Source organism: Daucus carota, chromosome 5, assembly GCF_001625215.2.
Source record: "Daucus carota subsp. sativus chromosome 5, DH1 v3.0, whole genome shotgun sequence".
Taxonomy (NCBI): Eukaryota; Viridiplantae; Streptophyta; class Magnoliopsida; order Apiales; family Apiaceae; genus Daucus; species Daucus carota.
Genome location: NC_030385.2, coordinates 39725223 through 39742395, shown reverse-complemented (window position 1 = coordinate 39742395; position 17173 = coordinate 39725223). Strand labels below are relative to the sequence as shown.

The following is a 17173-nucleotide window of genomic DNA, read 5'->3' as shown; positions in this document are numbered from 1 at the left end:
ATTTTATCTGTTCAAAGCTTATCATTGTGTTACATGTCTTGTATAAAATCTTTCTTCCTACAGGTTGTTTTTAGAGCAATTGATATGATTGCAGATGCCTGGGGTCTTCAAGGGCTGACCAGTCATTCTGCGAGCCCTAGTTTTTTAAAGAATCAGACTAAAGACAGCATATATAATGGAAGATATGCTCCCTATAGAATACAAAATTTAACTTCTTTGCCACTTGCTTTCCGCGTTATTGAAGGCCCACTCAGCACTTATTATTCAGATGCTTCAGCATCCGAAGATGAGATAGTTGTTCAGCCCGGTTCTTCAATTCCAATTTATATTGATGAAAGTCCAGAGGAGCAACTCTTCCGCTATAGGCCTGCACATTCTTCTGAGAGGCTTGGTGATAAGCAATTCATGTACACAGCACACCGCTATGTTACCATTCGACTTGAGGGTACTTCTGTGCCCTCTACTCCTATATCAATGGATCTTGTAGGTCTTAGCTGCTTTCACGTGGACTTTTCAAAGTCAGCAAAGAGTCTAAAAGGTGATGCCCCAGATGGCTTGAAAACCAATTCTGTAGGGAAGAACAAAGCTGAACTGGACAGTGGCTATGTTGTTCCTGTTGTTGTGGATGTTTCTGTACAACGATATACAAAATTGATCCGTTTGTACTCGACGGTATATCCACATTTGTTTTCAATTTGTTTTTTATGATGTTAAAAACTGTTTAGTGTAAGTGAATTTATCTCTTTTCAGGTTGTACTGTCAAATGCTACTTCTACACCATTCGAAGTAAGATTTGATATTCCTTTTGGTGTGTCTCCGAAGGTATAATATGACAATTTACTTTCATGTCATTTTTTCTAGGCTGTGCTAAATTTTCTGTTGGCAGTGAAGTGCCACCTGAACCTCACTATGCTTGTTTCAGATGCTAGATCCTATAAATCCAGGCCAGGAGTTTCCTCTTCCACTACATTTGGCTGAGTCTGGGCGAATGAGATGGCGCCCTGTTGGCAATTCTTACCTTTGGAGTGAGGCTTATAACATCTCAAGTATAATTGGACACGAAAATAATGTTGGAGTTCTGCGTTCTGTTGTTTGCTATCCATCTCATCCAAGCAGTGATCCGTTTCGCTTTTGCGTATCAGTGCGTGACATGTGCTTACCTGCATCTGGCAGGCTCAAAGATGGTACATCTCAGTATAGTGACAATACTGTAAAGCAATCATTTGAAAATTCTCGTCAAGTTATGCCAGCAATGGATGAGTCGAAGAAGTATTTTCTACACCTGGTTACTATAAGTACTCCACTAGTAGTGAGTAACTTTCTACCTGTATCTATAACTCTAGAAATAGAAAGTGGTGGAGTTACACGCTCTGCAATATTGACTGAGGTACGTTGCCTTTAGTAACAAGCTTTAACTGCATTGGCAAGTTAAAATCTTCCTGAAGGCCGAGATGAATTTATCCCTGCACATACTGATTATTTTTCAGGTAGAAAATTCTTTTTTCCATATTGATTCTTCTCATGACCTTGCAATGGTCTTCAAGATTCATGGATATGGACCTTCGGTTCTAAAATTTCCCCGTGCAGAAAAATTTGGTGCTATGGCCAAGTTCAGCGGAACAAAGTTCTCTGCATCTGAAACCATTTCCTTCAATTCTGATTTATTATCTGAGGGTAATTTATTGATACTTATTTGAATAATGACATCAATCTACTAAAAATAATTTTGAGTATTGTGTATCATATCGTGTAGGTAATTTATTTGTATCGATCGAGTTGATTATGGATGCAGTCTCAGGAGCTCGTGAAATATACATTTCAGTCCCTTTTCTGTTATATAACTGCACAGCGTTTCCACTTGTTGTTTCCAATTGTGTCAGTGACATGAAAGTGCGGGGTTGTACTCTTCCATCTTGTTTTAATTTGGAGGAAGATCTACCCCCAAGCAGAAAAGATGGTTTGAGTCTGCTGATTTCTGATCAAGATTTCCAAATAACCTTGCATAATGGTAATTTGAGAAAATCTTCAGACAATCACATTGTCTCAACTAGGAAGCTTTTGGAACCCCACTCTTCAACTTTACCCGGAACTTCATACAAGGAAATAAGAACAGTAGAATCAACAGCAAGAAGTTCAGCAAATTTGTCTGGTTCTAGCAGCCAGTCAAACTCGAAATTTCCTGATTTTGTAGAATTTGATCATAAAAGGGTTGGTGGTTGCATGTATTCACCAGTTTCTAACTCCTCTGCAAGTGATATCAAGGTTCAAGTAAGTCGAGGCCAGCCCAAGGGTCACAAGGATAGCAGTCAAAACTGTATCTGGTCAAATCCGTTCTCCCTTGCTCCCTCAACTGGTTCAATCCGAGTTCCTGTTCCATACCCATCTCCGAATTCTGGGTATATAATAGCTGTTACATCTACTGTGGTTACTGGGCCAATTTCTGGGAGAACAAGGATGATTACTTTCCAGCCCAGGTATTTCCCTAGAATATCATATTATGTGATTACTTAAATAGTAACTAGGTGAATATTATCAGGCAATCCATATATTGACAAGGCCCAATTGCCTTCTCTTTTTGTTTCCAAATTATGCAGATATGTGATCAGTAATGCATGCAGCCGGAATCTGTATTATAAGCAAAAAGGAACTGATTCGATTTCTCATCTACGAGTGGGACAACATTCTCAAATACATTGGGCTGATAGTACACTAAGGTGACTGATATTGATCTTGTATATATTACTATTTTAGTTTGGTACCGCCCAACCGAAAACCGTATCTGAAATTCAAAATTTGTTACCCTTTTGATTGTGTTAAACAACCAACTCATCTAAACCTTAAGTTGTTAGAGGAAGGCCTTACCAGAATTGTATATTATTCAACACTCCCCCTTAGTCTTACATACGATTGAACAACAAGACAAAGACATAATGAGGAAAATCAACATATTAAATTAAATAAATTGGGGTGGGAGTACTTGATCCCGAGACACGTCCCTAAACCAAGCTCTGATTCCGTGTTAAATAAATACTCCCTCCGTCTCAATTTATAAGTCCACTTTGGAAAAAAAATTTGTCCCAAAATACTTGTCCCTCTCTTTTTTCAATACAAATTTATCTACATATTAATTGTGACTTTTTTGAACTCAACATTATTCTCATTTCTCAATGCACTAAATCCCTATATTTATTGTGATTTTTTTGAAACTCAACTATATTCTCACTTTTCAATGCACTAATTAATGATACATGAGATAAGATTCTATCTAACCAACTTTTTTCTTAATATGCGTGTTTATTCCAAAATGGACCTATAAATTGAGACGGAGGGAGTAACTCATATAAGATGAGTTGGTTACCCAAAACAACGTGCTACCAAGCTGCGCTACTCCCTACAATTGGTCCGCAGAATCATCGTATAGAATTCCTGTCTTGTTTTCCACATTCTTATTTCGTCCATTGATCTATACAAATTATATGGGCATGATGTCTTTTTGGTCCCATTTAACATATTATAATAGTAAAGAAAAGTCTTACATACGTATGAGATACGGAACGGAACCTGTCGTAAAAGTAAATGAGTAGTTTCCTGGGATGCTCGGGACGAAAGGGACGTTTTTTTATGTTTTAAGAAAAATTGTATTTACCGGATAGTTGTATATTTTAGTCTGAATTAGGGATTCCGTGTACAAGGTTCTTAACTGCATATGCATCTGAACATTATGTATTACCCTTTTAGATTACAATAAAAAAAGGAAGGCGATTTTTCAATGCGAGATCAAAAAACATATCTTTCCGTGGCACCGATATTAAGTACTCTATGGTTCGGATCTTTAGCAGGTCTATTCATAGAGATTAATTGTTTTCTCCCAGATGTGTTGACATTCCCCTTTTTTTTTTTATTCTAGTTATTAATACGGTACCAAATAAAAAAGATTGGAGATTTCAGGTTTTAGATATTTGATTACTTTACATAGTATTAGATCTTGATTTAGGATGCGGTCTCGGGTTTGAGCCCCCCAACCCCCATTAGTTTAATCTAAGTATATGTTTGTTTGTCTGGTTTGGTTGGTTATGTTTGTCTGTTTCAACGGTATGGTTCAATCACATGTACAATCTCATCTAATTGTTTATTATTCAAATAATCATTTCTTTTTGCTGTGAACTTATATAGTAATGCTTCATCTTATTACAGGGACCTACTAGTTTCTGTTCGTTTTGATGAACCTTCATGGCAATGGTCAGGATGCTTTTTGCCTGAGCACCTAGGTGATACACAGTTGAAAATGAGAAATCATGTTTCTGGTGCACTCAACATGATTCGCGTTGAAGTCCAAAATGCGGATGTTTTAATTGGAGATGAGAAGATCGGTGGAAACTACAGTGGAAATTCTGGCACAAACTTGATCCTGATATCGGATGATGATACTGGTTATATGCCATACAGAGTGGACAATTTCTCAAAAGAGGTTAGTTTCTTGTTACTTATCCGTCCTGTACTTCTGTTTGCCAAGCATAAAAATTTTGTAATAGGGAAATGGTGAGTGATTAGGGAGATATACTCTAAATTCTAAATGAGAAACTGTTGGTGCTCTTATTTTCTTCGATCTCTGTAAAGAAAAACTCCTATGGTATTTTCTTTTTCCATGCATGTTGAGTGTATTAGTTTTCTGCAAGGATAACATAAGGATGCAATGATTTCCATGTTTCTGAATTTGTTTCATTATTCACGAGGAAAACTGTATTTAATCTTATATTATAAACCAGAAAAAGGCTTCTTACAACACAAAAGTTGCTCTAGGGGTGGAACAATCCGACACAACATGGAACCCGACTCGAAAAGTACGAATTAGGGTAGGGGTTTTTATATTTTAGGTCGGAGGGGGGGGGGGGGGATATAATTTTATACCCCGAAAAACTCAAGTTCGGCTCGACCCAGAGTACCTGAACCCAACCCTTAAATATATAATATATTATATACAATATATAAGCTTATATTACACAATTACATAAATTTGTGCATTGAAACAAATTTATTGACATAATCTCATTAAATTATTATGTATAATTTTCTTAATATATTTTAATAAAACATAACTTTCTACAATAAAAATAATTAATTTAAATAAATTTCAGGTTAAAACAGGTCATTTTTCGGGGTGATTGGGTACAGAACAGGTCGGGTTCGGGTTGAAGTTTTCAACTCGTTTCTGGTTAGGGTAAATCCAGAAAAAGTACCAGGTAAGACAACCCGACCCAAACCCGCCTTATTACTCGAAATTGCCTCCCGTAGCTTGCTCAAGGGAATCCCGCATATGTTCTGGTGAGGCAGAATGATATTGAGTAGGAAACCTTACATTGAAGGACGAAGACGAACTAGATGAGTCCATTAAAACCTAGTCTGGGAGTAGAGCTTAAATATGGAGAGCGCAAAGAGACTGAATATTGAAACCATTGACAATTAACATGACGATTATGGAGGATTTTGATATTTTTTTGGTGAAATCTGATGACAAAGTAATTGAAAGTGACCAAATGTCTCTCTCCCTCTCAATTCTTGAATCTCAGTATAACCTGCATGCATAGGTCGTGTGTACCAAGGCTTCACCAGTTGATGATGATACTTGTTTGACAGAATTTATGTTTTCTTATTGATTAATGGGAAGTATTTTTGGAATGGCTGGAACTGATTATTGCACCAAACATTTTACTACATGATAAATTAGGCAGTAAACGGTAAAACCTAATTAGTCAGAGAACAGGGACCTAAAGTTCATTAGTGTTATAACATGTTTTGGTTCTTAATATCAGAAAGAATATTAAGTGTTTTCCAGTTTTGATGATTTATGCCGAGATTTATAATTCACTTTTTTGACGCAATGTAGAGACTACGGATCTACCAACAAAAATGTGAAACTTTTGAAACAATTGTGCACACATACACCTCATGTCCTTATGCTTGGGATGAACCCTGCTTGCCCCATCGTCTTATTGTGGAGGTATGTCCATTCTTAGAATATCATGCTGATGCTTCCTCCTGATAGTTTATTGTTCCTCATCAGTCATTACTATTATTGCTGTAATTGCAACCATATGCTTCCTTTAACTTTTAAGGTACCTGGTGAACGTGTTTTGGGGTCGTATGCTCTTGATGAGGTGCAAGAATTTTCACCAGTATACTTGTGTGCAACTTCTGAAGTAAGTTTTCGGTGTTGACACAAATTACATCAATACATTCTCTTGTAACGAAATAACAATACATGCATTGATTTATCTGAGAAAAAGTGTTCACAAGATTGCCATCTATTTTCCCCCATGATCCCTATCTATTTATCTTTGTCACATGAAGCCAATTATGTTTGTACATTTGTATTAATTGGTGTGTACATGTGTATTCAGTGGGAATATATATATATATATATATAATGTTTTTCTTAAATACGAACCATCATAGTGCATAAACTCTAGCAACAATATAATTTATTAATTATTTTAGCAAATTTGTTGTTTGTGAAATTTAATAGATACTAGCTTACAGCCCATGCAAAGCACGGGTTAATTTTTAAAAAAAAAAATTTAGGAAATTTTAATTATTACTCTCTCTGTCCCTCTCTTTTCTTACACTTTTTCCACTGCTTGGCATGCATTTTAAGATGTTTAAGGTGTATATAAAGTATAGTTAACTTATTTCTAAAATTTTGTTTTTTGTATGAAAATTATAATCAACTCTATTCCTGTATAACAACATAAAGTAAGTTCAAATTAATGTTTGAATTTGATGCTCGGCATCAAATAGTCATAATCACCATGTGTGAATCTTACATGTCAAAGTAACCAAACCTATGCCACATATCAGTGTATTCAATTTCCTACAAATCCTAATTTCTTGTTCTAGAGCCTACTGAGGTATACATCAAATACATCAAGACTTCCATCAGTGACGTGAAATGTCCTTGTATGTTCCTTAAATTAGATGTTTTAAGAACTCTCGTCCAACCAGAAAACAAAAATAATTGCAAATGGAAGTAAGTCAATCAGGTCTTGGATGTGTTGTGGTCTTTTCATGATTAGTCGGTCTTGACGAGAACATTATCGATTAGGTCATGTACTAAGTCAGTTGATTGACCACATATTTTTTTTTAGTTTTTCTAGTAATTCTAGTCAAAGCTAATGGTACTTTTTCCACAGAAGCCTGAAAGGACTTTGCTTGTATATGTCCAAGCAGAGGGAGCAGTAAAGGTGCATTGTGTTACGAATAGATATTGTATCTTTCTCTATAGTGGATTTGAATCTTTTTTCTGTATAATTGCTTATTTCTTTTGTGTCCAATGTTATAGGTCCTTAGTGTTGTAGATTCAAGCTGTCACAGTCTAAATGATTTGAAGGGTCCCCGTGTTACTAGTTCAAATGTGAGAGGAAAACAAGATAAACAGGAAACTTCTACACATGACAAGGAAAAGTTATCAATTTTTATTCCTTTCATCGGAATCTCAGTAATGAACTCACACCCGCAGGTTATTAATCTGAAATATCGAAGACACAAAGTCACCCCCCCCCCCCCCCCCCCCCCCCCCCCGCGCTGAAATCACTACTTTTGCTCATGTATTTATTCTATTTTTTGTGTAGGAACTGCTTTACATATCTGCAAGGAACATGACAGTTGATCTGGGTCGGAGTATTGATCAGGAAACATTTTCCATACAATTGTCATCTCTGCAAATTGATAATCAGTTGCCCAGTACACCATATCCTGTTATCCTGTCTTTCGAGTATGAAATTAGAAACAACCCAGTTGGTCAAATAAGAAGAAAAGATGATAACACAAGGTTAACTAGTGATAGTGAGGTTGAGATTGTTGACGGTTCATGTGATCCTGTATTCACCTTGGCTGCTGCAAAGTGGAGGAACACAGATACATCATTGGTTTCGTTTGAGTATATAAGCCTAAAGTGTGTACTGTGGAAACAAGCTAACGTTAATATATTATTTAAAGCATACATAGGAATATAGGATTCTTATTAATATTTACTGTTGCTTTCAGGGTGGCTGATTTTCATCTAGAGCTTGAGCAAGAAGTAATTCAAAGTGTTTCTAGTTTCTTTAAAACCATATCATCAAGGTTCAATGGTGATATTTTGCCTGATGGGGTTTCCATGCTGAATCTTACATCTGAAATTGGTTTGGTTGATATAACTTCTACATACGCTCAGGGCCATGAAGGTGCTGAAAGTGCTGACCAAATTTCTGCTAGTAATATTCCTATAGTTACTGGAAACCACAAGAGCTGCTCTTTATTACCATCAGTGGTTCCAATTGGAGCTCCGTGGCAGCAGATTTATCTCTTAGCCAGAACCCAGAAGAAGATATATGTTGAACTACTTGATTTGGCTCCTATAAACTTGACATTAAGGTGAATTTGGAACTGCTAACTTGTGAGCATGTATTTCGAGAAAAAAACTAATAAGATTGTTTTGCAGCTTTTCTAGTAGTCCATGGATGCTTATGAATGGAGTGCTCACATCTGGAGAATCTGTTATTCATGTAAGTACAGAGGTTTAATCAGGAATTAAATGTTTATTCGTTATTATGTCTACCTTCCAGCATATTCGGCCCAAGAAAACAGCTGCAAGTTTCTTCTTGATTATGTTTTGATGCAAAGTAGCTTAGAAGTTTCTTACTTGACATTTTCTAAAATTATGAGCTTCGTAGTATTATATTGGTTAATTTCAGGAGTCAAAATACAATTATATTTGGAGTTGGATTGAGTATTAAGTGAAAACCCACTGTTTGAAACTACTCCCAGTTGATGACTGCTCTGCACCCAACTGGTTGTGATCACGATACTGAAAATAATAAAATCTCTATCTAATTTCTAGTTTTATTTCGACTTCAACCACCACTAAATCGTATTGTGCTCCCACTCGTAGCTGAGTTACTTGGACATGGATTGTCTCACTGGTCATCTGCACTTTGGCAGTCAATTGCCATGACTATTTCTGTTCCCAATATGCAAGTCAATTTGTTTGTTCTTTCTAGTAGCTCAAACAAATTCAACAACCCTCCCAACTGGTGGCATGTTGTAGCTGCAATATGATATAATGAAGTTTTTAATGCTATGTGAGTTGTGGAATAATCATTATATGTCGTGCATGTTTGGTTCACAATCAAAACGATCTACCTCAGAAGTCACATAGAAATAATTATAGAATAAAAACCAGCGCATGATGTTCATAGACTTGGAGAATGCCTATGATAGTGTCCATGTAAAATAATCCGGAGGTTCCTTGTGTCAAGGAAGTATGCAAGGCAGTATAAGCTATGTAATCACAAGCAAAACATTTGTCTGGGCCCTGGTGAGTTACGCTCGTTATTTTCCAGTTGAGATGAGGCTTCCCCGGGACCGCCGCCCCTTTTTTCTGTGTAGTTTTGGATATGATCTCCATAGGGTGCAGATCTATGAGACTTCTCCTGACAGTGTCCTGGCGTGTGTGCTTTATGTCGATGACATTGCGATAATTTAAAGACTATTCTTTCTCAACCTTGTATGTTTTTCGTTTCAACAAATTATCTTTTTTGGTTCATGTCTGACCAATGCATTAGAGAGTTCTGCCAATGACATTGCAGTAACTTAATGGCTACGATTACTTAAGCTTGTTGCTTATGTTTCCAGTATTCTCTTTGTTGTTCTTATGTAACCAATCCATTACAGAGAGGTCTCATGGCACTTGCTGATATTGAGGGGGCACAAATTCATCTTAACCAGCTTCTTATTGTACATCAGTTGGCTAGTTGGGAATCCATTCAAGTGATCTTGATCAGACACTACAAAGGGCAGTTTCTTCATGAGATTTACAAGGTAAGCATATGTTTATCTGTAAATACTTCATAGGTTTTTCTTGAGACGTTAAAGGCTTACAGCATTCAAAGACATTGCTGATTGTTATCAATGGTTAGGTTGTATTATTTGTTTACTAACGTTTTGCAAGGTTGTCTCATGGCTTTATTGTTGTACTCTTGTACTCTGGCTATGCCTAAGTGGCATCTTTGTCGAGCTTGTTATGCAATGTATTTAAAACATCCAGTCAAATATTGCCAGTGGTGCAGTTATGTAAATTATACTCACCAGATATTCTCATGTTAGAAATAATATTGCATATTTTAATGCAATAAATATTGTACTCCTTTTTTGTTGTTGAGTTGAGACTTTACACATGATTGAGTGATTATTCATTTTTGCAGGTCTTTGGTTCAGCTGGTGTTATAGGCAATCCCATGGGATTTGCTAGAAGTGTAGGCCAAGGCATTAGAGACTTCTTGTCAGTTCCTGCGAAAAGCCTTGTGAAGGTATGTCATATAATACCAAATAGTGGTGCTCTTCCTTTATAGCAAGTATATAAACCTGCAACTGCTTTGCAGAACCCAACTGGACTCTTCACAGGAATGGCACAGGGCACCACTAGTCTTCTAAGTAACACAGTATATGCCATTAGTGATGCTACTACTCAATTTAGCCGTGCAGCACACAAGGTAATTACAACTAATAAATACCCTCTAGGCATATAGAGTATTTATTTTGTTCATTTTACATCAAATATTGATCTAATTTCCAATGGTAGGGTATCGTGGCATTTACATTTGATGACCAATCCGCAGAGAGGATGGAAAAGCAACAATTTGGTATATCATCACATAGTAAAGGCGTAATTAGTGAGATCTTGGAGGTAGAGCAGCTTTCTGTGATTTACCTTAACATTTAAAAAAGTTAATGGACAGCATAACTTTGATGGAACTTCTTGTTTAATATGACCAACATATTCAAACAAAATAAATGAAACACTAACAAGCATACCTTCAGCAGCATATATGCAATATGGTTTCAGACTTGGTCGCTGAACAGGAACGCTTCTGTGATGTATACATTGAGTGTTTCTTGAGTATTATACCACATAATAGGAATTTTTGTTATTTGATCAAGGAACTGTGCTGTTGAGTATCCCTTTCGAGATATGATTTATTCTTCTGTCTCTTCCTTATCTCCAGGGCCTTACTGGTCTTCTTCAATCACCAATCAGGGGTGCTGAAAGACATGGTCTTCCGGGTATCCTCTCAGGTACTTCATCATTTCCAGGGTCTTACTATATATGTATCAGATTAGTGTGTATTGTAATTGGAAGCAAGATAAGGTTCACATTAACTGCACAGATGATCATATTGATTTGGTAGGTGTTCATGTTTGTGTACTTGTTGCTTTTACTGTTCAGGTATAGCACTTGGAGTCACGGGCCTTGTGGCAAGACCAGCAGCTAGTATACTTGAAGTCACTGGGAAAACTGCACTGAGTATAAGAAATCGTAGCAAGCTGTACCATATGGGATCCCACCGGTTGAGGGTCCGTCTCCCTAGGCCTTTAAGTAGAGAATCTCCACTGAGGCCTTACTCATGGGAGGAAGCCATTGGAACGTCTGTGCTTTCAGAGTTTGATAGTGGCTTGAAGCTGAAAGATGATATTTTAGTTCTGTGCAGAAGACTTAAACAAGGTGGGAAATTTGTGATCATTACAGAAAGACTGGTCTTACTTGTTAGCTGCCTTAGTCTCCTAGACCTGGGTAAACCCAGGTTTCGAGGGATTCCAGCTGATCCAGAGTGGGTAACAGAGGCTGAGATCGGAATGGATAGTGTGATCCATGCTGATGCTGATAATGAGGTGGTACATATTGTCGGAAGCAGTTCAGATACATTGTCAAGGCAAAAACAGTACCATCTGAACAGAAATGATAGAAGAAGGTGGAACAGTTCCTCTACACCTATCCCGCTTTACCAAACGAATTTGGAGTTCACATGCATGGAAGAGGCAGAGAACTTTTTGCAGGTACTATTGGCTACGGTTAGGAAGGGGCAAGAGCAGGGATGGGGATATGTAAATCTTCTTCATCAGAGTAATCTTAAGTAGTGGGAGTGAGAAGTACATATTATTTTCTTCTCGCTTCCTGTCAATATAATTAGATATAGGTCTTGTTTAGTAAAATAGAGACATAACAGCAGCTTTCCAGATTAGATCAAAGGCTGTTTGTAGTGTACATAATGTAGATGCAACCAGTGTATTGTAATTGTATATATGTTGTAACATTTTGGGTCAGCAGCTGGTTTTATACGAAATGTCAGACAAAAATAGTATAGTGAAGCAGTCGGACGTTATATGGCTTGTTAATGTAAAAGAAATATAGATACAATACGAAGAATAAATACATTGCAAGACTCTGGAACATTTCCTTTCATTTTCTTATCCTTTTTAATGCCTAACCTTATATGAGAAATATGTGGTCAAATTTTGGTTATGTTACGTGATCAGATTTAGAGTTTAAACAGGGGCTGGTATGTCATATTGGTGGATCCAGAAAATGTTTCAGTGGGTGTACATGAACAGACAAAGCTGTTCCAACCATGATTTTCCGAAACGCACATGCATACAACTCTCCATGACGAAGATTCTGGCTAGGATATTACTGCAAGTATGGGTTATCACTTATCAGGAAGATCATCTGAGAACACAGTACGCTTAACGTTAGATTATTTTAGTTGCTACAACTTCAGAAACTTCATTAAATTGACTACATAAAAGTTTATACTAGCATCACTCAAGATTGTAATTCCTCTACATAAAAGCCGAATGAACTTGCAAAACACTGGTAATCTGATGAATATCCTAACTACCCAGCGCCCAAGACTTCAAACCATGAATGTTCAAGTCTGCAAGTTTATATGTGCATACATTAGATGTGTTCGAGGTACCAAGTCGTATAATAGATAGCTCAGGAACACAAGTACCTTGTATCCATAGCGTGTGACCTCCATATTGAACTCTTATTCATCATTATTGCATCTAATATAAGTATTTCTATGCGGGTACCCAAGCAGAAACAGCATGGAGGATTCGACCCTTCCACCCAACCAATATCCACTCAGAATCTTCATCAAAAACAAAATCTTTGTGAAAATCCAACTTAACCTTCTCCTTCAGCTTTTTCACGAGTTCTTTGTTCAACGGATGAAGTTTGAAACCAGCCCTCGTATTGCGGATCTGCCACTGGTTATATCTCTCAGGCCTTTCAACCCTTTCCACACCCTCACATGCAACAACATTCATAACCTCACGGCCACAGAACTCTCTCTCAAAATCCAATCTCTGTTGATTGTCACTGGGTATATTTGTATCAAGTAAATCAAGGAAAGAAGAATAATGGTAGAGAGCCTCACGGAACCGAGTCACAAAAAACGGTGCACTGTATGATCCATTGACAATAGCCTGCACAAATATAGCCGGGTTTACTTGCCTGATCAATTTAAGAACAGCATCCCTTGGGTTGTTCACTACAACAGACTCATCAAGTAGGTTTTCAAACCGTAGGAAACAATTTACAGCAACAACTTCATTTTTCTCAATCTTGAGGTCCTCCACAGTAATTGTTTCCCATTTCTGGCGGGCTATGGGATTGTACTCGAATGAAACATTAAAACGCTGGCAATAACTTTGTAGTCGACGACCTGTTGCTTCCATATATTCTGCTGGTCTGAAACCAGGCTGGGGCAACTCTATTCCAGTAATTCGAAGCTTTGGCGGTCCACCTGGTCTCTTTGAGAGAAGTTGGATAAGTACTGGCCACTGGAAACCATACTGTATACCAAAATCGATAATATGAAGTGTCGTGGCATTTGACGCTTTCTCCAGAATCATTTTATTAGAAAAAAGAACTGACGTCTTTTTAAATGGACAGGCTGAGAGATATGCTTGATATGCTTTTAACATCTCGGTAGCTGAGATCCTCCTCCTGGATGATAAGGCTGCTGCATATAACTGAGAGCCTGTGCCTGTCATGCGTGCCTCAAGGCCGTTAGCAAAGATAAAACCCAATCTCTGTGATGCATCCCCAGAGGCAGATGAGTGCTCCCTAATCAACTTTAGCTGTTCATATGCAGTCTTGCGATCCTCACAAGCAACTGATTGTGCACAATTGATCAGGAGAGTCCTTAGATCTACCGCTTCACTATAATTTTCTGTAATTGTAGAATGACTCCTGCTACCATCATATTCATGTGTTGGACCATTTTCAAGAGGAGAGACCGGGTTCCATTCAATAGGTTCTTCCTTGCCACAGCCTGGCTCGTAGAGCAGAACTTTGTCGAACATTTCTGATAACTCAACTTCTTCATCGTAAACTGCTGATTGCTTGCTGCTTCTCTCATCTTCAATCATACTATCCTGCCGGAGATAATGCTTCCGTCTCCTTGAGCTGCTAGGTGATATCTCCTCATCCTTTTCTATCTTCACTTGAATTGCAGGGGGGACTTCTTTTGCTTTTGTTGGTAACTTATAGTTATCCAAGTTAACAAGCAACTGAGAAATGTCAGGAAGGAATTTATTAGCTTCCTCCATTCCTCTCTGGAACTGCAATATAGACTCCCTTTCACTAAATATACTTTGAACAGCCTGGGTGCTAACAGCAGCGTTCATATCTCCATTAATGTTATTACTGAAGCTGTTATCAGGTATTACTGACCACGGTAATCTGCTCCCCGGATTAGAAGTAAAGTCTTCTTGAGTTAGATTTTGCACATTAGATGATTCTGGGCCACCCGAGTCAGCAACTGACTGAAGAGGCTCAAAGTAGTTTTCACTACTAGTACCACCACTGCTGGTACTGTTCTCACTCGGGCTTCTGCTAAAATAATCATCTGGACTTTCAACACCTTGGTAGATATCCATCTGCCCATAGGGCGAAGAAGGATATTTCTTGCTAACTACTTCATTGAAAGACTTCTCTGATGCTTGCAATGCCAACGGATCATGAAACATAGAAGGCCTCTCGTCAATTACATCTTCCATGAGAATCTCGTCAAGAAACTTCAACATACCATCAGATAATTCATTCTCATCAGGAGAGTCCAGTTCCGAGCTACCCGTAGGTGAAATAGTAGTAGCATAACCAGGTTCATCAGGAGGGTTAGGAATATCCAAGAAACCAAAATCAAGCTCATCCCTAAACTTAATTCCGTTAAAAGAATTCACAACCGAATTAAAACCAGGCAAAGCAATCTCATCGCTAAACTTGAACCCATTGCCAAGATCCGGGGACGAATCAAAACCAGGCAAAAGAATCCCATCCCCAAATTCAAACCCATTTAGTACATCAGAAAAATCAGCGTATTGCGAATCCATCACCATTTACAACCAATTATAAACCCTATTAAATCCAGTACAAATAATCATGTCAGAAAAATATTAAATTATATTAAAACATCAGAACAACTTCGAACCCAATTAAACCCAAAATTAATTATGCGAACAAACCCTTAACCTAAGTCCCTAACACGTGAATAAATTTTAAACACATACAAACCCAGAATTTAAATCAACTTAAACATAACAGAGAACAAATAAATAAAACAACCTCAATACATGTAAACAAGAATAATTATAACAAAAATTACAAGACAGAGCAAAAAGCTTAGATTATAGTGAATCTTGATGCAACATATGGTAAGAAAAGAGATATACATACAGTAGACACAAATATTAATATTAAGAAAGAAGAGAAAAAAAGAGTCAAGTGAGAGTTGAAACGTAGCGTACCTGAGGGAGAGAGGATTGGACTTGAGAGAGAGAGATGGAATGATGGAGTGTAAGAAATCAGCAAATAAAGGCTTGAGAAATGTATATGTATATGTTGTATCATGTATGTATATGTTGTAGGAACACGAAAGTTAAAAAGCAGAATGAGAAAGTTCGGTGAACAAGACACAGAAAGCTAGCTGCTCCACTATCTCACGGACACGCCTGCTTTTACCTTTTGCGTTCCGAAAATTTACAAAAATACCCGTTTTTCGGGACAAGTCGAAAATACCATCAAATTGTATAACACTAGGAGCATCTCTCACGGTGTTGGCTATAATCGTCGGCTAAATTAGACCGGTAAGACATTATGTAAAATTTGCTGAACCTGTAAGACATTTTGCTTCAATGGTATTGGCTATACTGGTTGGCTATAATTTAAAAATAGTATGTTATTAATATTTTAGATTGTTAAAATAGAATATATCAATTTAATATGGTAATAAATGATGTGCAATATTCTTACAGATTTCTTACAGACCTGTAGAGATTCGACAAATTTAGCCATCCATAGAGGGTTGGCTAAAATTATAGACAACAGGTTCACGTAGTTGGAGTGCTATTTTTTCAAGATGTTGGCTATATTTTTTAATTTTGGAATGCCAACTCATTTTTTAGCCAAGGGTTTTGTCCGGTTGGAGATGCTCTAACACTCGAAAATAGTTGTTTTAAAATTACCAAAAAAAAAACTATTAAACTTATGTGATTTTTTCATTTTAACCATAAAACTGTTTTTGTTGCAGAATAATGCAACTAAATAATACAAAATCAATTTGACATAACCCAATTTTAATGAATCTCTAACCTTGATTAATTCATAGCTGGCATGAATGTCACATGCAGCACAAGACATCAATTTTTTTAATTTAATTTTAAAATTTTACATAATTTATTATACATACATAAAAAGTCAGCTATATTTACATTTTCTTTTTGTGTATAAAAATTCAAATGATAAATTTTTATTTAGAAAAAATAATAAAATAATTTATGAAACTAAATTTTTTAGAAGTATTAAAATGTGTGTCAAACTCTCGTTTTCAGATCACCAAAATATTGCAAACTACCACAATATTTTAAAAATGCTAAAAAGAGTAATATAGTGTTAATAATCAAATCTGAATCTAACATCAGTGACAAAAAAGAATCCGAACATAACATCAGTGGCAAAAAAATCATAGTTTAGTGCTAAATTCCTAAATACACAATAAGTTTGGTGGCGAAAAAATCTATTTTTTCTTAAATAAAATTATCAATTCGATATAAATTAATATAAATCGCATGAAAAATAATCGATATACAGTACCTAGTTAACGGTGGTTTCAAAAAATCACACTAACATCGTCGTCTTCCAACATAAGTTTTAGTACGCTCTGCATTTGTGTAGATTGTGAATTAAGATTTTGACCCTTAATCAGATAATAAAAGTATTAATAAAATCCATGTACCAAATAATTTAATTAATAACTTGATAATATATGTGGCATCCATCTTAATTTTTAACTTA

General features: G+C 36.7%; 2 protein-coding genes across 4 annotated transcripts in view; one reads left to right on the top strand and one right to left on the bottom strand.

The window, feature by feature from the left end:
- The window catches only part of LOC108222220 (uncharacterized), a 46472-nt gene extending 34198 nt beyond the window's left edge, over window positions 1-12274 (top strand). For both annotated transcript variants that reach the window (XM_017396136.2, XM_017396137.2), the window contains exons 29-48: window positions 64-672; window positions 751-822; window positions 923-1387; window positions 1488-1674; window positions 1754-2474; window positions 2595-2714; window positions 4195-4468; window positions 5885-5998; window positions 6114-6197; window positions 7188-7238; window positions 7337-7513; window positions 7626-7948; window positions 8041-8409; window positions 8477-8540; window positions 9709-9855; window positions 10239-10343; window positions 10416-10526; window positions 10616-10720; window positions 11040-11109; window positions 11261-12274. In XM_017396136.2, coding sequence (XP_017251625.1) covers window positions 64-672; window positions 751-822; window positions 923-1387; window positions 1488-1674; window positions 1754-2474; window positions 2595-2714; window positions 4195-4468; window positions 5885-5998; window positions 6114-6197; window positions 7188-7238; window positions 7337-7513; window positions 7626-7948; window positions 8041-8409; window positions 8477-8540; window positions 9709-9855; window positions 10239-10343; window positions 10416-10526; window positions 10616-10720; window positions 11040-11109; window positions 11261-11949 — 4857 coding nt within the window. In that variant the 3' untranslated portion in view covers window positions 11950-12274. The remainder of the gene's footprint in view (window positions 1-63; window positions 673-750; window positions 823-922; window positions 1388-1487; window positions 1675-1753; window positions 2475-2594; window positions 2715-4194; window positions 4469-5884; window positions 5999-6113; window positions 6198-7187; window positions 7239-7336; window positions 7514-7625; window positions 7949-8040; window positions 8410-8476; window positions 8541-9708; window positions 9856-10238; window positions 10344-10415; window positions 10527-10615; window positions 10721-11039; window positions 11110-11260) is intronic.
- A 311-nt stretch (window positions 12275-12585) lies between these two features.
- Window positions 12586-15805, bottom strand: LOC108222221 (scarecrow-like protein 14). Of its 2 annotated transcripts, XR_001806919.2 has the most exons (3): window positions 15628-15805; window positions 12825-15238; window positions 12586-12746 (listed from the first exon to the last, which is right to left on the bottom strand). XR_001806919.2 is itself a non-coding variant. In XM_017396140.2 (2 exons), exon 2 carries the CDS (start codon window positions 15217-15219, stop codon window positions 12895-12897), a length of 2325 nt encoding a protein of 774 aa, XP_017251629.1. In that variant the 5' UTR covers window positions 15220-15238; window positions 15628-15805; the 3' UTR covers window positions 12586-12894. The 2 variants fall into 2 exon arrangements, 1 of the variants encoding a protein (XP_017251629.1); XM_017396140.2 differs by having other exon boundaries at window positions 12586-15238.
- Between the last annotated feature and the right edge of the window lie 1368 nt (window positions 15806-17173).

What these genes read in the sequence shown, in the direction of transcription:
- LOC108222221 (XM_017396140.2), bottom strand. Translation starts at nt 15,219, where the DNA reads ATGGTGATGGATTCGCAATACGCTGATTTTTCTGATGTACTAAATGGG.